The 24,209-nt window shown below is 28.0% G+C and overlaps 1 protein-coding gene across 1 annotated transcript in view; it reads left to right on the forward strand.

Moving 5' to 3' along the window:
• The window catches only part of LOC129975137 (xaa-Pro dipeptidase-like), a 45,189-nt gene that overhangs the window by 12,256 nt on the left and 8,724 nt on the right, over positions 1-24,209 (forward strand). The window contains exons 6-14 of the mRNA XM_056088090.1: positions 2,119-2,180; positions 4,592-4,636; positions 6,840-6,915; positions 7,668-7,714; positions 7,834-7,902; positions 8,587-8,664; positions 11,026-11,174; positions 11,884-12,068; positions 16,558-16,668. Coding sequence (XP_055944065.1) covers positions 2,119-2,180; positions 4,592-4,636; positions 6,840-6,915; positions 7,668-7,714; positions 7,834-7,902; positions 8,587-8,664; positions 11,026-11,174; positions 11,884-12,068; positions 16,558-16,668 — 822 coding nt within the window. The remainder of the gene's footprint in view (positions 1-2,118; positions 2,181-4,591; positions 4,637-6,839; positions 6,916-7,667; positions 7,715-7,833; positions 7,903-8,586; positions 8,665-11,025; positions 11,175-11,883; positions 12,069-16,557; positions 16,669-24,209) is intronic.

The following is a 24,209-nucleotide window of genomic DNA, read 5'->3' on the forward strand; positions in this document are numbered from 1 at the left end:
TTATATATTTAATCAATAATAAATGTCTGTTAAATATTTTTGAGGAATGTTTTAATTAATTAAAATTCTTTGGAAATATCTATTCTTCAATAATTTGTGAATATTATATGTAATATATCTGTAAGAAGTGCTACAGATGACTGGGTAACCAGTTTTGGGGGGTATGCTTTGACCACTTAAGAGGTATCTTCGTCTTTGACCCGCATTGTGCATATTTGATTCATCGAGAATTTCAGGCACATAGATAAAGATATCATAGAGTGAATAGGTCATAGACTTTTTTTGTTGAACTGCAGTTATGTTTTATTCTGGTATAGCCTAAAAATTTTTAGTTGCATTCAGAGAAATATTCTTTTTTACCCGGACATCTCAAATTTCTGAAACATAATTTAATGCTGCTCAAACTAAAATTAATACTTTTAATTCGTCGATTTTCAATTACAATTCTCATAATAATATGGCATATTGGCTCTTCAAGTGATTCTAAGGCTGAAGCTCCCATTTAATGTAAGTGTAGGGTTAAATAAAAAGACTTTCATTATCTTCTGAGTTTTTTTAAAAAAATTAACAATAATAAATAATTTGTTTCATTACTCTGAATACCAGACTACTTAGTTTGCATGACATCCACAACACAAGACTATTTACTTGCTCTGATCTGTCAGTTCTCATGGATTTCTTCATAACTATCAGGTTATGTGAGCACTTTGGGCCACATTGAAATGTTGCTTTGTTGCTTATCAACCTGTATGTGAATATATATTTATAATATAAGAAAATCGATGGCAAATATATATTAATGTGAGTTTTAAAAAAAATATATCTGATACGGGGTTATGGAATTTTTTTTTATTTTTATGTCATAAAACCCCAAATAAGGAATACTACTTATTGCAATAGTTCTTATGGTACGACTTTGGAGAAATTCCTGCAAATTTTCACTGACCATGATTCCTAGAACCACAAACCCCTTTTGGAGTGAAAATTTATTTGCTTATATACTTATTATGCTATGCCCATGTTATCTTTTGAATACAATTGACTTGAGCAATTCGATTGAATTTGAACTAACCTGGATTGTGTTGCAAGAAGTGTAAAAACTTGGATGAGTTCATAAATGAGTCAGGCGGTTTAAAGCCTGTTGAAATGGCAGAGGGTCAAAATTTTCATTTCATCATAACTAAGGAAAATAATTCAAATTAGACAAAGTAACATTTCAGTAATACTGACAACATTTGTACTAGAAGTTATTCAGTAACTGCAATTGCTAAGAAATTAGAAGCAAAAAGTGATTTTCAACCCTTAACTTCAACTATTTTTCACATGATTTATATTGCCTCATTGATTAAGCTAATTATAAAACTTCTGCTCTTCCTTTATTTTCTTGCTTTCAAATTGTTTAAATGCAGACTAACTAGATTGTAATAGCTTGAAAAAAAATTTTTTTTAAAGAATAAAGGAGTTGGAAGGTTTATTAACAACATCATGCAGAAATTTTTAGTTTTAGAAAATTCCAAAACCAATATAGATCTTTTAAATGTTTTTTAATAATCATATCAGTGTTATAGAAGTGTGATCATGTTTGTTTGATCTTAATTTAACCTTTTAAAATAAATTTCTAATATCAGAAATAAAATGTTCTAATAAAATTGGACAGGAATAATGATGAGGTAAATTTTTCTTTTCTTTCTGTCAGGAGATGAACAGGAAACCATTTTCAGTTTCTGGTTTGTCAATATGTTTTTTTTGTTTCACCGTTTCTAATAATTGCAATTTAATACCTTTAAGCATGATGGTTTTAAATATTCATTTAGTAATAATTCTAATTAAACAATATTATCAGAAATTTATGACATTAATGTTTGTAAAACTTTGAAGAATCTTTTAAGAATCCGATTTGTATTGTATAGTTAAATATTTGTTATAATTATTAGATAAAAAGTAAAAATAATAAAATTCACCTGATTGATGTATAAAAATTATTAAAGAACATTTAGGGATACTGTTTTTGACTTTTCTAAAGAACCCTATTTTCAGTTCTCTTATGATGATTTTGAGTGAAATAATTGATATATATTTCTAGACTTCACACTGAACTTTTTATTTTTTTATGTTTAGCATGGAAAAAATTCTGACAGTGGTAAAGATACACGAGAGGCTGTATTTGAAGGCATTGGAGAGTATGTTTTGTTTCTTTGACTTTTCTTTTAACTGAAAGTCTTATTAATTTTAACACAAAACTTGCAAAAGTTTTTTTTTTATTTCACTTTTTTTACTTTATTTACAGTTTTAGTTGAATACAAGTTTGGTAGAAAAATAGTTTTTTTTAACACTCTCATTAGAGATAGAAGGCAGATGGACTTCCAATAAAATTTTGTCATTCATTTGACCTGCTACTCCTATTTTCTTCTAGGAATTATTTCAAAATTTCAAACGGATAATTTGAAAATTAATTAAGAGATAACTTTATCTTAAATCTTTTTACTAAAATCAGTAAAGCTCTAAAAATATATTGCAAATTATTTTTTAATGTTAATTTTTAAGTTTGTTTTTAGGCTTGACTATAACATAGATTTTGGATTTTTTTTTTTTTTATATCAGTACTGTATGTTATTTTATACATTGTTTGACACAACTTCACCAAAGTGGATGTTGTGACAATAAATCAACTGTAATTATTTCTTTAAAAATATATTACTTACGTCTACATGTTATTATTGGCTGTTTGATAATATATGGTTAATAATATTGATGATGATGAAAGAATTCTTATTCAATCTAGATTATTATTTTTCTTAAAAATAAACCTTAATGAATTCATTCATTGAATCATTGTTTTACTATAAAATAAAAAATTGTGCTAAATAGTTTCTAGAATTTAAAAAAAAGAAAAAGACCCAAATCCAAATTTTATTTATGATGCATTTAAGTTACAATTATTATATACTAACTAATTAATATTTTAATATTTAAAAAAGATTGTTTTGTAATATCTTTTTCCATTTCTAATTTTAATGCATTGTAAATTTACAGGAGTATTGATGTTTCTTTTCTTTAATTAATAAAGAACAACATTTGCTAACAATTTTTTTTTTAATTCAGCACCTATATTCCAATTTGTCATATTTTACAAATTGGAGGTGAAAGTGAAAACTAACATCACACAAAAAATCCCTGACATCATGTGTTTTGTGGCCAATTTATTTTTTTTATTCATTCATTACTAGTTGACATATCCGGCTTTGCCTTTAGTCAGTACTATTCAGTATGCAAATTTTTTTAATACACATAATCTTTAAACTTGATCATGTGTATTAAAATGAAAATATTGAATTAAAATTCTATTTCATTCAAATTAACTGCACCATATTCAAAAATCAGTGAAATAAGATTAAATAATAAGAAATCACTATTAATATTTCACCAAATTTAAATAAAGAAAAAATAACTTTTTAGTAAAAAGAGATATAATTGCAAAATCATCACATTTGGTACTGAACATGAAGAAACTTACAAGACATTAAATAACTGGACATTATGAAATTTTATAAAATTTAATATTCCCATTTTAAATCAGAATATAAATAGCATGAAAGTAGATTTTAATTTTCTAAGTCTTTAAGAGTTCAAATAAAAACTGAAGTTGAAGATTTTTTTTCTTTAATTCTTTTTAAATTGAACTCAGAAGCATCTCAGAATCAATCTGAACAATATGCAACAGTATTTAGTTTTCAATGCATAAAGCACTTAAAAAAAAACATTTTCCTTTGAAACAAAAGACAAAACACTTTTTAAACCCTTTCTCATTGCCGTAGGGGGAAAAAAAGATACAATCTCTAGAATCTATAGGTGGGAAGAATAATTTAATACACTGTACATGCACGAATAATTTTCCACTTGATCAAAGCCTTGTCTAATTGGAGTGGGGAAAATAAAATCAGCTACCTTTTTCCATTACCATTAGAAAAGAAATAGAAAAATTTGAGGCAGAGGGACAAACTGCAAAGACATGAAAAATAGTTTTTAATTAAAAAACAATCATTCAGTTAATTGTTATGAAATTTTCTAAGATACATCTGTGTGCAAAATTTGAATAAAATCTGTGTAGCATTTTTTTTTTATCTGTGTTGTTATTGTTGTTACTTATGGCACTTGTCATAGACAAGTCCTCTGATGAAGTCAGCAATTTTAAGCCGAGTTTGTACAGTAGCTTCTGAGGGTAAGGGCCCCTGAGTACTCGAGAGTGGAAGTCTGATTTCTTGCTCATATGAAGATGACACTCACACACTCGCTTGCACAACCCCTTTTTGCAGGAGGGGGGGGGGCTCTTTCATACATCTCACTAATAGAATACAGGTAAAGAAAAAACATGCCTGAACCAAGATTCGAACCCGGTATGCCCTGATCAGTAGAAGATGTGCTACTTCTAGGCCAGGACTCCGGACTTTTTTATCTTCGGAGGATACGTTCAAATGAACATTGCTTTTTTTTGTGTATATGCATACATAGATATGTAGATTATCCTCCTTTCCCTTCCTATGCAAAATTTAAAAATAAGATTTCTCAATATCTCTTTTTACTTTCCTTTCAGGTTTAAAGTAGACAATAAGATTTTATATCCAGTCATTACAGAATGGTAAGATACATATCTTAATGCCTTTTAATAGGATTAAGTTATCAATTTTAGTGATGATATGCATTTTAAGTGTATTTTATATATTTGCATGCATACAGTTTAAGTGAATTTGAAATGTTGTTTTAAGGTTAACAAAAGATAAAGGATTCCTAATTATAAAATAATTTTTAAAAATCTGAAGCAGGGTCATTATTGGATTATTAGTTCCAAGTTATACATATGTAGCTACCCTTCTAAATCTTAATTAAAAATTAACAAGTTAATCAATCTGAAGTTAATTAGAATTATCTGGAACCTAATCTACTCCATAATGAATGAATATGAAATATCCACTTATTGAATGTAACTATATTTCATTTTAATTTTTCCAAGACTGCGGGGGGGGGGGATGTGGCCCCAAATGTTACATGTATAGAAGGGAAGGAAATAGGATGAAGAAATATTTTCCCAGAAAAAAAATTAGTTAAAATTCTATGTTTTGAAGGTTCCTTGAAAAGATTTTATGTTCAGAAATGGATGTTGCAAATTTTCTATCATTTTCTTAGTAAAAACAAACTAAGCAAAGTTAATTTTTAAAAATTATTCTTTGAAACATTTTTTTTTAATTGCTGACAATATTACAACAAAGAAATAATATCAAATTTATTTATTTTTAAACAAAGTAACCACTGTTGTCTGTTCAAGCATAATCTTTTGCCCCTCTTGTTCCAATGTGAAGCTCGGTTTCTTTCAGTGACATAAAAATTTCTTCTAGAATGTTAAGAATAAAATTCAAATCATGTTGAATAGTTCTGAATGCTTCCTCTGCTTGTTTCCTAGATGTGTGTGTGTGTTTTTAAATTAATCCATTGTTGCTCCATCATCTTTGAGTTCCTCCTGATAAAAGTAATCATCCAATTTCCCTTGATTAGTGGTGCAATTAATTACATTTAAATAAAAATCAATTTGGGGGTTTTCTCTTCATTCATGAACAATCCACAAATGCTTTTTGATGGCAATAGGTATACAAATTTTTTATGTGAAAACTAATGTGGAAGTATGTAAATTTTATTTAGTTTGTAGTTATATATATATATATGTTTGTATATTTTAAAGAAGGCCCAAATTTTTTGGCGAAAAAATGCCCAGCATATAGAGATTTATTATGCTCAGATTTGACCACATATGAATTGAGATTTGAGATTCTTGCTTGCCGGTGTTGGAAAACATTATAGAAGGATGAAAGCATTCTAAAATACTTTGTGAAATGTGCTTCTTCAAATGATTGATTACTTATTGAGCTTGTTCTTTCCAAGTATAAAAAAGCTTTTTGTTTTTGGTATGTTTGTTTTTCTCTTTGCCCAAAAAGAAATATAAATTTGCAAGCATTGAAAAAAGTCCTCAATTATTAAGTCAGAAAATTAATTATTTCATCACTATCAAAACCTTGTTGCTAACTCTTATCATCACTTATGATCTAGATAAAGAATAACATCTGCTTCTGGATTTTATTACCATAGTGTAAAGCTTCAATCTGCATTAATTTTAGAAATGGTTTAGAATAGTTGTTTAACATCTAGCAATCTAAGGTGAAGAATAGGAAAGATGTTTTGAGATTTATAAGTTCTGAAATTTGTTTATAAACTACTTGGTTATTTAACTGAAAAGTAATCTTAACTTATTTTTTTATTTTAAATTTTGTTATTATGTGCAGATAATATTAATTTCTAATATCCTTTCAATTTTTTTATTTGCTTTTTATTTTCTAAACTTTTAATTAAGTTTTTATTTTTATTTCAGAAATAAAATTTGTATAGTATAAGAGATGATTGATTACCTTGTCTAAAATAAAATTTAAAATAATGTATTATTTTAAAAAATAATTTGTCTGTAATAAAAAAATGTCTTGCATATTCTAATGTATTAATAATTTATCCATAATAAAAAATATATCTTGCATATTATAAGGGTTTTTTTATGGTTTTATTGTCATATAAATATTTAATTATAGGCCATAATTACCTTTTTTTTAAATTGTGTAAAATTTTACTGTGCATATAATATTCATACTCAAAAAGACTCAGCAATTCAGGTTTCTGATTAAAATTTTTTATTGATATAGACTTTTCCCCTTATCTGTTTAAAGTTGAAGTGTTTTGCATTCAGGCTTTTGTAATTTTGCATAAAATATTGGTAAAGATATTAATTCTTCTTTATTTTTCAGTCGTGTATTTAAAACTTCTTATGAATTGGATGTTTTGCGATACATTAATAAGATTAGTAGTGAAGCTCACAAAGAGGTAAATGATATGTTTTTTTTAATCTTTAATGATGAATATTTGCAAGTAATTTTTAAAGTATTTTTGCAGTGAAAGAGAGGATGGAAAAAATTATGCATTAATGGGGAAAATGTTTTTTGAAATTATATTTCTTAATTTCTTTACAATAAAAATATTTCAAGACATGATGAAAATTTGAAACACTATTTTTTTTTTTTTTAAATAAGCTAATATTTCTAAAACTGGTAATTTTGGTAATATTTGTTGTGGAAAACAGTAATAGGATCATGGAAATTTTAGGAAATCCTAAGGAGCAGAAATGAGTAAGAAAATAATATTGGTGTTATAGATCTTGTTAAACTTTGCCAAATGTCTATTTTACTGTTAATTAATGCTTTATTATTATTTTTTTTAATCTCCCAACTTTAGTATTGGGCGAAATATTACTGGGGAAATAAGGCCTCAAAAATGTGTCTATTTTATATGGAATTAGAAAAATGGAAAGTCTTATTCTTACTGGTTTGACAACTGGTATGAAATAATAAAAATAATGCATTCATATTATAATAATTAAATACATTTTAAAATTTTAAGAAGAGAATATATAGGTATTTAAATTTCTATTTGATTCTAATATAAATGCTGTAATGTATAAATATATAATGTATGTTTTTATTTGATCATTGTATATCAAACATACATCAATCATTGTATTTTAATTTTTTTTTTCATTTTTTATGAAGCTTATTTTTGCCATACACTTAAATTTTTAGGTTATGCGCCAAATACGTCCAGGGATGAAGGAGTACCAACTTGAAAGGTAAATGTTTCATGATATTTTTGTTGCATAGTATTTCTTGTGAATTTCTTATCTGCTGTATTTATATTTATGATCTATTTAATTTTTTCATTTTTTTTAATTATATCTATTTTTCCTAGTATTTTCACCCACTATTGTTATTATATGGGAGGTGCTCGTCATACATCATACACCTGCATATGTGGAAGGTAAAGTAACTCATCTTTATTCTTCATTAACTATTGTTATATGTTAAAAATTATTCATTATAAATATCTAATTTTTATTATGCTTGATTTGTTTATAAATCATTAGGTTATATTTAAATTAGGTTAGTAATTATTAGTATTTAACTCTTGTGAAAATTATGAATTTATAAGAAAGAATTATAGAATTTTATATTTATAATAAGAATTTATAAGAAATAGGAATTTGTTAATTTGTTCTTTTATGCCATTTTATAATTTACTCATTTCTGAGGTCATCACTGAATTTTTTTATTTTGTTCATATATAATTAAAGTGTATATTAATATTTCTTGTTTTAAACTTTTAAAACGATTTTTTCTGGTGCATAAATTATATTGATTTGTATAATTCCTTTGTCCGAATAAAATTAGCACTGAGGTTAAATATGATTTTTAAAAAAATATTTGGATTTAGCAGTTTATATAATTGTCTTAAATCAGAATAATTTATCCAATCATATTTTCTCAAAGATAGCCATTTCATGCTGTGTTTCACTTTCAATTCCGTTGTTTTCCCTACAACTATCAAGTTATTCTGTATCATTCAATGAAATGGCGCATTTATATAGATTTATTAATAATATTTTTATTTATTTATTTTTGTCTTGCTTTGTTGTAACTGTGCATTGTTTTCTGATTTTAACAGTGGTCCAAATGGTGCAATCTTGCATTATGGGCATGCAGGAGCTCCAAATGATAAAACAGTTGAGGATGGTGATATGTGGTTTGTATTTGTTCTCTTTTGCCTTAAATTAGTGCATAATTATATACAATTTATGGTGAAATCAAATGTTTGCTTTCATAAAACAGAATGAAATATTTGTAAAGCAATAAAAAAAAGAAACATTTAACTATTTAAAATAAATATTTCTCATCAAAAAAAGTTTTCTGTGGTAAAAAAAGAAATATCACAGTTTTCTCTTTTGATATTTATTTTTTATTAATGCCTTTTATATTAATGTTTTAATGCCATTTAATATTTTAAAAATATTGTCTTCTGAATGATCCTAGCAGACATTTTTGCAACACCTTTTGCTTGAATTAAAGAGTGGAAGATAATAGATGTTTCAGTAAGCAATATTTATTTATGTACTTCTATCAGTATCAACCACTTATATTTATTGCCATCTTTCTTCTAAACTTTTCAGTGAGATGATTTACTGCATGTAATATGCACTCCAAAAGGAAGTAAATTATTTATGTCTGTATTAGTTACGTAAAAAAAAGTTACTTTTTCAAAAGCATTGTCATTGTGGAATCATTTTATAAATATGTAGATTTTTCTCCCATAAGGTGTGATTTGCTATCTCTATATTGATTCAGCAATTTGACCTCTTTTTTGTTGTATTTTTTAAATTAAATATTTTTATTTTTCAAATTGCCCTGAGGAAGAAGTACAATTCTAATGAAACTTTCTTTTAAAGACTTTTGCTAGGTTAGGACATATATTTTTTGTTTACATTGCTTTTATTAAAAATTCATCTTAAGAAAGGTATTTTTAATCTTGTGATTAGAATTGCAGGATGGCGACAGAATTGGAAAATCAGGGATTTCAAGGAGATTCGTAAAAACATCTAAAAATCATTGAAAATTGTGTACAAGATTTCGCATCAATCTTTGCTTCTCATTTTTCACGTGATCAACGATTTCGCGTTATCATTTCTTTACATTCTTAGTGTAATGTCCCAAAATGATCATTGCAGCAGCAATTCAGGATAGCCTTTTTTTTAAAGGTATGGCAACTTTTTGGAATTTTATAAAGATAAGAAGAGAGATAAGCTGATGAATATAGCTAAAGGAATCGTAATGAAACTTTCGGAAAGATCGGCTTTCATTTTTCAAAAAATAAGAGTACAAATAAATTATATTTCGACCTACTCTGAACTCAAAACCTTGCAATGATGCCATATCTTTATTAAATTTGGTAATGATACTTTTTCATGGCTGCAGTATTGTTGGGTGAGGATATTCAATCAGTAAAGATTGACGGCATTCAAGCAAATAGTGGAACAAGTAATTTTAAGGTGTAAAAACAATTGATTTTAAGTGTGAGGAATTCATGAGCCAAATATGTAAAAGAAACAAAATAATACAGTTTTTTCCATATAAAAAATGTATTATGTTGTTTTAATAGTTTTTTTTTTTTTTTTTGTAAGTAGGTGGATGTTTATTCCATTTTTTTAAAAATAAAATATAAAAAATATTTTTTGTATTCAATAATTCATAAAACTATTTTTAATAATATATATTGTACATAAAGTAATTTTGTGTAGGGAGAAAGCCAGGAAATTAATGTAATAAGTAGCTGTAATGTTGCAAATGTATTTAGGAATCCCCCCCCCCCCAATTTCTGCCGCAAATGTAGAGTATAGTGGCCATTGTCTAGCAAATCTTGTGCTCAAATGTTTAACACGCCTAATAGTAAGCAAAGTTTAAAGGAATAATACTAATTCAATTGATAGAATTGCTTGAAAGTATGAAAAGTAATTATAAAAAGGGTAGAATTTGTTGAAAAGAAATTTCTCATCAATCTTAAAGCTATTCATTTTTTGGGGAATGGGAAAGTAAATATATAGCAGATGAAAGTAGTATTAATTGTCTGTTAGTTTGGAGCATCTAAAAGATTTTTTGGGGGGGAGGGGCTGATTTCCCCTATCATTTCTGACTTGTCTTTTTATCAGTGTATACTTCAGAATTGAGTTGTCTTTCTAGTTCTTCTATATTAAGTTATTGAAGTGATTTTCTATATTGGTAATTAATTTGAATTATTGGAATGCAAATGCCATCCTAATCATCCAGCTGACCAAAATTCAATTTTATTCTAATACTAAAACATTGGCTATATTTCTCAATTATCCTAATTAAAAATGTTGGGATTTGCTGAATTTTTAAAACTGAGTGTTAGAAAATAAGATGTCTGCTGTCCCTTTTTCATTTTATATCATGAAAAGCATATTCTATTTATAGATATTTTGTCAGTTTCTTATGGAAATGCTATCTAAAAATGTGCTGAATATCAAGTTAAATCAGTTTATTATTTTGTGAATAATTTTCTAAGCTTGTATGTATTATTATTTGATTATAGTTTGTTTGATATGGGTGCAGAGTACTATTGTTACACATCAGATATCACCTGTTCATTTCCTGCTAATGGAAAATTTACAGACAAACAAAAGTTAATTTATGAAGCCGTGTACAATTCAAGTCGAGCTGTGATGGCAGCAGTGAAACCAGGTTAGAAGAAAATTTCTTATTTTAATCTTGATATTAGAAATTTTATTTATGGGATTCAGATACTCCCTCCCCCACATGTAAAGATTTACATAACATTTGTACTACTCAAAATTACTCGCAAAAATTATATAATTTTGTATTATGTTAATAAGAATTACTAAATTGGAATTTCTGTAAATTTATGTTTTGGTCTTTAGAAATTTTATAACTATTTTTTTCTTCTAAACATTTACATAAAACATGTATTACATACAAAAATTTTTAAAATATATTTAGGAGTTTAACTTTGTCACTGTTAAAAAAAAAATATTATGACAAATTAGGAATAAATATAATTTTACAACAAAAATATGTAATTATATGTTTTGATTTAAAAAATATGGATAAATAATTTTGTATTATTTAAATAAAAATGAATTCATAAGTACTAATATATTTATTATTAAAAATTATATACTATGAGCTCTCAGTTGAACATTAAATGAAATAACATAAATAGAAACATATTTTCTCAAAATTGATTTAAAAAATTAAACTAAAATAACATGCTGATTAAGTAAAATTTTCAATATATGAAAAATAAATTGATCAATTATTGAAATACAGCTTCTAAATTCCTAAATCTATTATAGACAATCGTACATTATCTTTTTGAATTCATTTTAATGTTTTACTGTCATTGTTTTATTAATCATAAAACATTTTATAGGAGTGTCTTGGGTGGATATGCACAAATTAGCCGATGAAGTGCATTTGAAGCAACTGAAAGCTGCTGGTCTTCTGAAAGGTGAAATTGAAAATATGATGGAAGCCCGGTTAGGGGCCGTTTTTATGCCTCATGGTCTGGGACATTTTATGGGCCTTGATGTGCATGATGTTGGAGGTTATTTGGAAGTATGCTTTATTTAGTTACTATTTTAATGCCTTTAAAATCCATATATATATATATATATAATCGTTTAAAAATGTCCAGGAAGAGCTAGTCAAAAAACAGCATATATATATATATATATATACATACATACATACATACACAGGGTTATCATGCAACTGGGAGAACTGAAAAAATACAGGGAATTGGAAAATCATCTAAAAAGCTGGGAAAATGCATAGAAATTAGAAAACTTTCCTAAAAACTGGGAAGATGCAAGAAATTTTAAGTTTCTTTTTTTTCCCTCCATCTAAAAAATGTTGATCTCTAAAGACTGCAAGAATAAAAGATTCTAGTCATAGCTTCCAAAAATGAACCAATACCATTCACAGTTATATTATACAGAAACTCACTCCTTTTCTCTCTCCCCCCTTTTTTTTCTGTATAGAAGAATCCATTTTCGATTTGAGAAACAGTTGTTTCTTTTTCATGAGATTTCTGAATTGCAGCTAACCAGCATGCATGAGAGTTCTATAACTCTCTGAAAAAATAAAATACATTTCTCTAGCAGGAATAGCAACATTCACTTTGCAGAAACAGCACAGTGTTATTCAGTCTCCTTTTCATGAATTTATTGAATTATTTGTTTATTACTTGAGAATCTATCTGTACAACCTAAAGCATATTTTTTGGCTATTTCACTATAAGTGAACATAGATGAAAATATTTCCAATATATCATTGAATGCATTAAAGGACAAATGTGATGCAACAACTTTTAATGCCCATAAAAATTCAGCTTTAAATTATTGTTCTTGAACTAAAAAATTCGAAATCGGTTTATTTTCCGATATCAAATTTTATGTTTTTGGATTTGACAAGTCATCTCCTGTGTTCCATTTAGATACTAAATGCAAATCAGTGATGACTCTTTTGAAGTGGTATGAAGTCTTGTATGTTTTCCTCTTTTGGCATGATTAGTAAAAGCTGGTTTTCTCATATTACTAAAGCCTATTATCTTCTTTAAAAAAAAAAAAAAAATACACAAGCGGATTTGGCGGAACTTTTCGAGCCTTTTTGGCAAAATCAGGATTGATTTTTTCTTTATCCGTCCAATTCTTATTAAATACAGATTTTGTGTAACTCATTATTAAAAAAAATTATCTAATCTATTCTCAATTGTTGTGCATTATTTGTTACAGATGAACTATATATATTTTTTAGCAATCTCTTAAGAAATCTTTAAACAATAAAAAATTTGTAGCATGCTTTGACAAAATTTTAAATTGCATTTCTAAAAAAAAAACATAACACAGCTCAAGAGCTGCTTGAAAATTTTGAAGTTATATCAAGTTTGTACATACAGTTACAAATTAATACAGATTGGCCAAATGTAAATTTAAAATTTTTATATGTCTAAGAAGAGCTTTCATGTGAAAATGAGTATAATTTTAAATCTAGGTACTTGTTATACATAATTCATGAAGTGTTTCAGTAAGGAAATCTTCTGGATGAAAAGTAGATGTTTCTCTAAGAGAATAGAGTATTTAATGATAGTCCATCTAAAGTGCTGATTACCTGAAACTTACAGGTTCTTCTAAGTTTATTCTATCTGTTGGGTAGAAGTCAGTGTTTGCAGAACATGCTTTAAATATTTTTGACAGCATGAAGTAATACATAGATTTCATTAAAAAAACTGGTTCTGCCATGAATGATAATATTATAAATGCTTGGCAGGATAAATAGACTCTGGTTAAAATTGGTTTCTTTTCTTATATTGTTAATATTCTTCAGCCATTTTTTTAAAATTTCAAATGTCTGAATCAATTTCAAATATCTTATATGAAGATCTTTTTCTTTCAAATTCTAGATTGCTTTATTATTCTGTGCATATATTTTTAATTAACAAAAATTACCCGTTGTTTTTTTTCCATGAGATTCTCTGATTACATCTAATGAGCATACACGAGACTACTATAACTGCATGACAGAATAGAATAAATTTTTCTGGTGGGAATAGTAATTCAATCTGCGGGAGCAATGCTGTGAGGCCTAGTCACTTACATGTTAGTTTATTGAATGGTTTGTTTATTATTTGAGAAATTGTGAACTTATTCTGAATGGAGTAAGAATTTTTTTTTAACAATTATCTGCTCAAAATCCGTATATAACATGGATTGGATGGATAAAAATATGAATTTTGACTTTGCTGAATAGATTAGGAATGTTCCGCAGAATCTGTTTGCTGTGTATTGCTTGCTTTGTAGGAAGATAATGACCTTCAGCAATATGAGAAAGCCTGCACTTACTAGTTATACCAAAAGAGGAAAAACATATAAAATTAATTGCGAGTTCAAAAAAGGCATAATTGATGTTAGATTTGAAATGCATCAAATTTAATGTCCAAAAATAATCCAATTTCAAATTTTTTAGTCCAGTAATTAAAGCTGAACTTTTATGGGCATTAAAATGTCTTGTGCTACATTCATCCTTTAAATCATTCAGTAATTTAACTGGAAGTGTTCTTATATGTTTACTAATAGTGAAATAGCCAAACAATCTACATTAGGTCATACAAAAATTTTGTAGGTTATTTGTTACTGCTCTGCTCCATTTTTTGAAATTTTTAAAAGAACAAATTTGTAATATGTTTTGACGAAACAGTTTACTTTTCATAGTGCTCGATAATCCTAAAACTCTAAAACTAAAGAAAAAAAAAATACTGATATTGAAATAGTGATTACATATTACTTGATAACTAGTGGAGCTACTGAAGCTGAAAAAAAAAAGCTTTTTTGCAAAGTCTGTATAGTTGTAAAGAATACATTAAAAAAATCAATTGAATGAATGTCCAAAAATTTTGCTGTTTTTAAAGCTACATTATGTTTAAATCCACATTTTTTGAAGAACCAATGCATTATTATATGAAAAATAAAGGGTCGATTTGCTTCAACTTCTTTATTCCAATGCACAAATTTCCCCAGCATGTTCAAAATATGTAAAGATCCATTTTGAAATTTTCCTGAAAAAACTAAAAACTTAATACGAAGAACTGTTTGATTGATTTATTAAAAATAAAAAAATCGTTCAGGTGATTTCTATTCTAATATTTTGATGTCCAAAGAATTTCCTGATATTGGAGAAGTTGTAAAAATAATTCTTATGTTGTTACATGGCAGTGTATTTGTAGAAAGGGGATTTAGCATCAACAAAGATATGCTTGTTGAAAATCTGAAAGAGGATTTTTTAATTCATCTAAAAACTGTGTATAATGTCATATACTTTTAGGTAGGTGTTTTTAATATTTCGATTCCAAAAGATTGCTTTAGTACGCTGAATTAGCATATACGAAATCTTATGAAGCTTTAGAAAAAGTAGAAAAATGTTCAGGGAAAAGAAGAAAATAAGTCCAACAAACACAAAGCAGCATTGCAATGAAATTGTTGCAAAAGAAAAAAATAAAACTGATGACTGAAAAAACATATGAGTTGGCAAAAAAAAAAAAAAAATAATAATAATAATCTTGCTTTTTAATTTTTTCTCTTTTTTCTTAAATAATCATTAAATGATTTGAATTGTGATAGCAAAACTGTTATTTTGTTTTTTATTTACCCAAGTCTTAAATTTTGGGTGACTTGTAATTAAAGAGCATTATTAGTATCCCTCCCTTAATATATAAATTTTGCCTTGCTAAATTCTAGGCAATAAATAAAAAAATTGTTTTTTTTATATATGTAAATGTAAATTTTCTTTTAATATACTATTATTTCAAGCAATGTTAAATTGTTTCCTTTCATTGTTTTTTTCCCACTATGAACTATGAAATATTGTTATTCCATTATAACTAATACATGAGGGCTATTTGTGCATTTCTCCTTATATTGCATACATGCACAGGGAAAATACAAGGGATTCCCCCTCCCTCCCGATTTAAGTGGTAACCCTGTGCTTAGGCTGATAAATTTGAAAGCATAGTAAGAAGGAAATGAGGATATCTTTTGTTTGTTATGAGGGTCAGTGGTAAGTCATTTATCACTTTTATTAGTTGAGTCATGTAGAAATATAAGATAGATTTAGCATGAAAGAATTTATGGGCAAATTGCTTCTCTTGGGAAATTTTGATGGAATACTTGTTTTTGAGAATACCCGTTTTTTATTTTTAAATGCTTTTATTTATTTTTATATATTTCATGTTTGTTAGGAAGGAATTTTGTAATGGATTTTTTAATTACTTTCTCATGAATTAGAATTTAAAAATTTGTGCAGTTATTGATTATGAGAATAGAGTATTCTAATAAATTTAAAACTCTTAAATTGTTAAAGTCATTTTCAAAAGATTATTTTGTGACAATATTTAGATTGCGTGAAGTACCATTTTGATTATGAAAAAAAGTCAGCTGCAGGTGTAAAGGTTTCTTTGGAATATTTCACTTTTTTTTGTTGTCATGAAATTTAATATGAAGTAGATTTTTAAGTTGAAGCACTTATAATGAAGAAAATTTATGATATATAGGGTAATCCAGAACGTCCTAATGAAGCAGGTTTAAAGTCGCTTAGAACTGCTAGAGTGTTAGCTCCTGGAATGGTTTTGACTATTGAGCCAGGAATATATTTCATTGATTGTGTAAGTAAGCCTTTTTTAGTTAATTCTTTTTTTTGAATATATGATTTTCATTAATAAAGTGTATGAATATTCTTTTATTTACAAATATATTTTACTGTCAGAATGTAGATGTCGTTTGTGATGATGAAACTTTTTATTTTGTTTTGTTTCCTTGCATTTAGGTAATAGTATCATTTGTTATAGTAACAACATGCTGGTGACAAATGATCCTTATATTTTGAGAATACAAAATCTTCAAATTTTTTATTCCTTTTAACCTAAATTACACGTATAAATAGAGAAAATGTAGCTTTTAAAATTTAAAAATCTTTTGAATCATAATATTGTGAATTTTATAATTAAATTGCAAATAGTAAACATTTGTTATTTGTTACTTCAGTTATTATCTTTAAATCAGTATCTTATGTACATTTAGCATCATTAATAAATGGATTTAATATATATATTCATTTATTAAAGCATTAGTTTTTGATCAAAGGAAGTAATTTCTTCATAATTTATTTTTTCTTATGCAAAAATTCTTATTTTCTTATGAAGGGGAAAAGAGAAAGACTTGAAACAATATTTTGGTAGTATCTTTTGTTTAAATCTTTGGTATATATATATATGTATATTATTAAGTGCATATAATCCTACTATTTTTATATTTATGCTGCAACATGTAATAATGGTTTTTATGGAAAGAGTTCCAATTAATAATTGAATTGTTTTAAAATTTTCATCAAAGATCATAATAACTTCGTTATTAACACAATTTAACATGCATTACAAAGAGCAGTTTTAATGCTTCTTAGGATTCTTACACAGTTTTAGAAACAAAGTATTTCGTTAAAATTTCCAGAATTTTTTCTTCCATATAAGGAAAATAATATACTATTTTAACAGTTTTTTTGGGATATTTATTCTATTTTTTAAAAATGGAATTTCATGAAAATTATGTTTTTTATATGTTTATTATATTATATTTTTCATATTAAACGAGGTTGTAAAAGTTTTTAATAAAGTATATTACAGTGATTCTTTGTAGGAAGAAAGTCAGAAAACTAATGTATTTAGTATCCATAGACCAGGGAAATTTTTTAGGAGTTTCTGTAACTCCACCCTGTTTAGTCAATAATTTTCTTCCTTAATCAATAATAAATAATTGAATAGTCCTCATTCCAAAGTTTCAAACATAGAAATAATATAAAAAATTTTTTATTATAATTTCTAACTAAGAACTGTTATTTTATTTCCAACTTTTCTTGAAAGTCTGGTAAAAAAATTATAGTTATTATATTTTGTTTCACACTGGACAATTAATTCATGCCAAATTTCAGATGTATGTATGTGTTTAGTTTAGTTTTTTTCTTTTTGTATTTTTGAATTTATTTTTTGATTGTTGATTACTTATAAGGAAAACAATTGACATAGTTTTCTAATGCTCTAATAGAATGTCCTAAGAAAGTTTAGAATTCATTCAGTGTATCTAAGTGATTAGTAAATGATGTTTACTAGCACAACTTTTGATGCTTACTAGTGCACCTTTACTTTTATCATTGTTAGACAGATTAATTGATAATTGCAATTAATCACTTAAGAAGTCTTACAAGTTTGGTATTGAAATTCACTGGATATATGTTCACTCATTTTTTCACATTATGAATTTATATTATGCATTTAATTTCATAATATTTGAAGAAAAATCGGTTATACATTTGCATCCATTGAATGGTCCATCCATTGAATTTGCATCCATTGAAGTCCAAAATGCTATAACTATAGAGATCTATAACTTTAATATACAAAAACACATACCATATTTCATTTATTTTGATTTTTCAAAAACTAATCTGTTCTCATTCTCTCTCTTTTGAATTAAAATGCCTGTTATAAGCTATATAGTTACAAAAGTAACCATTATAAAATAGTTCCATTTCTTTCATAGATACATTTTTAAAGGTTTAAGTTTTTATCATTTGGCAACATAAAAACATTTAAAAATATATTATTTTCAAATTTAAAATATGCTAAAAATCAAGATATACTGTGGCCATCTTCTTTCATTGATACTGGTTCAAAACTAGCCATCTTCAAATTTCCCAAATAGCATGATAGCAGCATATTGATCACTCTTGAATGCAGTCCTGCACAATTCATACTGTGGATATTGCAATAAATGTAATGTTTATTTTTCTTAATTATTGCCATTTCCAACAAGTATGAGAAAAAAAATATTAAAAGTTCTTCCTCATATATTAGTGTTATGAGAGTTAGTGTTATCTTTTATAGATCTGAAGTTTATAAGAAACTAGTTTTGAGGAGTAAGAAAACTGTAACAATTAGTAAGTTTAGAGTTATGCCTCCAAGATTAATTGTAAAACAATTTAAAATTTCATGATATTCAAAAAATATTGAAAAAGTGCTTTGAACTGAAATGGAACTGTGATAACAAATTGATTTTATATTAAGAATGAGAAAAGTTTAGAAAATTTGCAGGAAGAAGAAGACCAGAATGAATATTTTGTGTGAGATTATATAAGATGTTGGCACATTGAAAAAGTATTATTTAAAATTTTATTGCATTATTTTCTTATAAAAATATTTCAAGACAATTTATCTTCAGTCAGTAATGTTACGTCATGGCATGCAAGAGCGCCACCTACAACAAATGTGATCTTGTACATTCGAATGCTGTAACCCGTTGAAAGCGGTTGCACAAAATAAAGCCTGAATAACTACATAACGTCATCCGTATTTTCTTCTAATACATCCATTTTTAATCGACGATAACATTGGTCAAAAAGTGAGCCGGAGCAAATACCATGGATAAAAAAAGTTGAAAAAAGCGATGACCAAGAAGCGGTTTCAGAAGAGAAACTAAATAAACTGAAAGGCTCGATAAAAACTACTTTGAAAAGAATCGAAAGTTTTAATGCCGAAAAGTCAGCTTCCAAGGACATTAACGCAATGGAATTAGAAGTGAAATTAAGGAAACTTGGACAATTGCAAGCACAGTTGGACAAGATATCCGAACAATATTGCGGTATTGAAACGTCGGAAGATATAGAAACCATCCTAGAAGATATTGATCAAATAAATATACGGATTGAAGAAACAGAGGTAGGTCTGAAATTGCTATTAAATTCAATTAAAGATGAATTTAAAATTAACCCTGTTTCAAAGGATAATGCAGTAACTAAAATCCGACTACCGGAAATTCCATTACCAGAATTTTCTGGAAAAATAGCTGATTTTGCAAATTTTAAAAATTTATTTGTTAATTTAATTAGCAACAATGAGCAATTAAATGATTCTCAAAAGCTGTATTATCTCCGTGCATGCTTAAGAGGAGAAGCTAAATTATTAGAATCGTCTAGTGATAACTTTCAATCACTCTTTAAAGCATTATCAGATCGTTATGAAAATCAACGTCAATTGATAGACTCTCATATATTAGAAATAATAAATTTTGAGAAAATTCGTAGCGAATCTGCTAAAGAACTGTGCCTTAATAGACTGCGTTAATAAAAACATCAGAGCGTTAAAGGTTCTTACATTCGAACAAAATAAGCTATCTGATTTAATGCTTGTAAACATCATTCTACAGAAAGTAGATAAAGAGACAAGGAAGCAATTCGAGCTTTCTCTAAATACGGCAGAAATTCCTACATTTGAAAATTTGATGAAATTTCTAGAAAAGCGAAGTTCTTTGTTAGAAAGTATTAACCGTATTCCTAGTAAATACGAACGTCCACAAAATACGAGCATATTTAAAAGAGCGAAAACACTTATAGTTAATAATAAAAATTCCAATGCTAAAGCTTGTATTTTATGCAAAAACTATCACGCACTATTTAGATGCGTTACTTTTCAAAATATGTCTATCGATGACAGAAAGAACTTTGTTAGGAATAACAAATTATGCATTAACTGTCTTAAACCTCACCCGGGGATCTGCAAATCAAAATATTCTTGCAACATTCCAAGTTGCGGTAAAAGGCATAACTCACTCATACATGATGAGTCAACTGAAAATCGCGCTACCACTTCAGATTCAAGGGCACGGGCGAGCGAAAGCCAAACAGCTGCAGAAACGAAATCGAAACTAAACGTACTAACCGAAGTATCTGCTTTGACGTTGAATCCGAGAGAGACTAAACAGGCGATATAAGGGAATAAATCAGTTATATTAAACACTCTTCTTATTTATGTGAAAACTGCAGATGGTCGGAGAGTTCAATTAAGAGGGCTCTTAGACAATGCTTCGACTTTATGTATTCTTCGAGAAGATGTAGCTAGAAAATTGGGAATCAAACTAAAATCAATAAAACAAGGTATAACTGGTATAAATGGAATTACGCAGTTTATTAAACACGCTGCTAACATTGAAGTATCAAATCGAGATTATTCATTTTCACACATGGTGAAATATTCTATTCTTCCTAAAATAACCGATGAGATTCCTGTATCGAAATTAAATATATCTGCATTAAATATTCCCTGTTCAATTGAACTAGCTGATTTCAATTTCCACACACCAGGTCAAATTGATATACTATTAGGAAGTGAGCTATTTTTTGAGATTTTAAAACCTGAGCAACTTTGTCTGCAAAATGGAGATGTAATATTACAAAATACTAAGTTTGGTTATTTAGTTACAGGCATTCTTTCCCAGTTACCTCAAAAAGCCAATTGTTATCTCGTAAGTGAACCAAATTTAGATGAAGCAGTTAAACAATTTTTTGAATTGGAATCATTGCTGGATAATGTTAAAGAAATAACAAAGAGTGAAGAAGAAATTTATTGTGAGGAGCATTTTGTTAAAACCTATAAAAGAGATAAAACGGGAAGATTTATAGTTCAGTTACCCATAAAGGAAAATGCCGAATCATTACTAGGAAATTCCAAAGAAAATGCAATCAAGCGCCTAAATGGTATCTGGAATAAATTAAACAAAAATATTACTATGGAAATCTTATATAAGGAATTTATGCGAGAATATGAGAGTTTAGAACACATGGAGGAGATAAAAATTGAAGATGATAGCAATGTGAACTATTACATTCCCCACCATGCGATATATAAACCTGAGAAAACGTCAACTCCCTTAAGAGTGGTTTTTGATGCAAGTGCAAAAACAACAAGTGGATATTCTCTGAATTCCATTTTACTAAATGGAGGTATTATTCAGCAAGATCTTTTTTCCATAGTAAGTAGATTCAGAAAGCACAGATATGCATTTAGTGCAGATATTAAAAAAATGTACAGACAAATACTGATCGATCCCACTCAAAGAGACTTACAGCGTATTGTCTGGAAATCAAGTGCTGATGGTCCAGTGAAGATTTACAAACTGTCTACAGTAACCTATGGAACAGTTTCTGCGCCATTTTTGGCTACCAGGACCTTAAGGGCTTTAGCAGATGAGGAAAAAAAGGACTTTCCTAAGGCTGCAGATGTGATTTGTTCTGATTTCTACATGGATGACATTCTGTCAGGTGATGCAACGCTAGAAGATACTAAAAATCTTCAAACCCAGATTTCTGAACTCCTCGGAAGAGCTGGATTTGAGCTTCACAAATGGGTCGCTAATAACTCTAATTTACTACAAAACCCGTCTACCACATCCTATTCATTTTCGAAAGAACAAGGTGTTAGTTCTGTAAAAACATTAGGTATGTTTTGGGATCCAAAAGAAGATTGCTTTACATATAAGGTAAAGATCAAGCCTAAGGACTCTTTTTCAAAAAGGGAAGTGCTGTCAGAAATAGCGAGTCTTTATGATCCACTTGGACTTTTAGGCCCTCTCATTACAAAGGCAAAAATATTTATCCAAGGACTTTGGAAGATAAAATAGGACTGGAATGAAAAATTACTATCTGATGCAATGACAGAATGGAAAAGGTTCTACATATAACTCTGGGAAGTAAACAACTTCAGAATTCAAAGGTTTATTCTACTTCCTGATGCAGTTCGCATTGAGATTCATGGATTTTCTGATGCATCAGAACGTGCCTATGCTGCTGTTGTCTATTTAAAGTGCTTCACCCAATCTGGACAGTTTAAAACTAGTCTAGTATGCAGCAAATCCAGAGTGGCTCCATTAAAGTCACTTACCATTCCCCGACTTGAACTGTGTGCTGCGTTGCTGTTATCTAGATTAGTGAAAAAGATAGTTCCAATTCTGCAATTACCCATTGATGTTATCTCATTGTGGACATACTCTACTATTGTTTTGGCGTGGATCAAGACTGAGCCCTATAAGCTAAAAACATTCGTCAGCAATAGGGTTGCGGAGATCCAAACGCTCACATCAGATTGTCATTGGAAACATGTAAGTAGCAAAAACAATCCTGCTGACATTATTTCTAAAGGATGCAGTGCAGATGAACTCATAAGAAATAAAATGTGGTTTGCTGGTCCAGATGAACTTGCTGATGAACCAGTGGACAATCAATCCATGCAGGATTTTGCCTTTGCTGATGTACTAAAATGTGTTGTGACTCTGAACATTAATGACTCTAATTCAAATTTTTATGATGAACTCTTTAATCATACAAATAATTTCATAAAACTAATTAGAATAGTTAGCTTTATTTTCAGGTTTATTAACAACACTAAAGCTAAGGAGTCTCGTAATAAGATAAGTAAATATTTAACTACTGAGGAGCTGCAAAGAAGTACTGAATATTTAGCTAGTGTAGCTCAGTTGAGTGAATTTAAATCAAAAATAGATGCACTAAATAAAGGTAAAAATATTTCTAAAACAAGTGAGTTAAGATCTTTAGATCCATTCCTAGATGAAAAAGGATTACTTAGAGTTGGCGGTAGACTTAAAAATTCTGACTTGCCATTTGAATCTAAACATCAAATAATTTTACCCAGTAAGCATACATTCACTAAGTTACTTTTTGAGCATGTACATAAAAAATGTCTACATATTGGTGCACAAGGTTTGTTACATCAAATTAGACTACAATACTGGCCCTTAAATGGTAAAGGTATTGCAAGAAAAATTGTCCATGATTGTATTAGATGTTTTAGGCAAATGCCTATGGTGTTAGACCAGTTAATGGGAAATTTACCTTCAGAGAGAGTAACTCCTAGTTCTCCGTTTTTAAATTCTGGGGTAGATTTTTGTGGTCCTTTTCAAATAAAGTTTAAAAACCAAAGAAAGGGAATATATTCAAAAGTTTATGTAGCGATTTTTGTATGTTTGTCAACTAAAGCTATTCACCTAGAAACGGTAACAGATTTGACGACTGAAGCTTTCATTGCATCTTTAAAGAGACTCTGCGCCCGTAGAGGCCGCATTGCAACATTGATGTCGGATAATGCATCTAATTTCAAGGGTGCAGCTTCAGAATTAAATCGCTTAAAAAAACTAGTTTGTCAGACTAATGAGACTTTAGCCAATTACCTATCCGCAGAATCAATCCAATGGAAATTTATTCCCCCTTCTTCTCCCAATTTCGGAGGCTTATGGGAAGCAGGAGTAAAATCATTTAAACACCATCTTTATAGAACTTTAGCTAACAGTAAAATAACTATTGAAGAAT

This window comes from Argiope bruennichi, chromosome 7, assembly GCF_947563725.1.
Source record: "Argiope bruennichi chromosome 7, qqArgBrue1.1, whole genome shotgun sequence".
Lineage (NCBI taxonomy): Eukaryota > Metazoa > Arthropoda > Arachnida > Araneae > Araneidae > Argiope > Argiope bruennichi.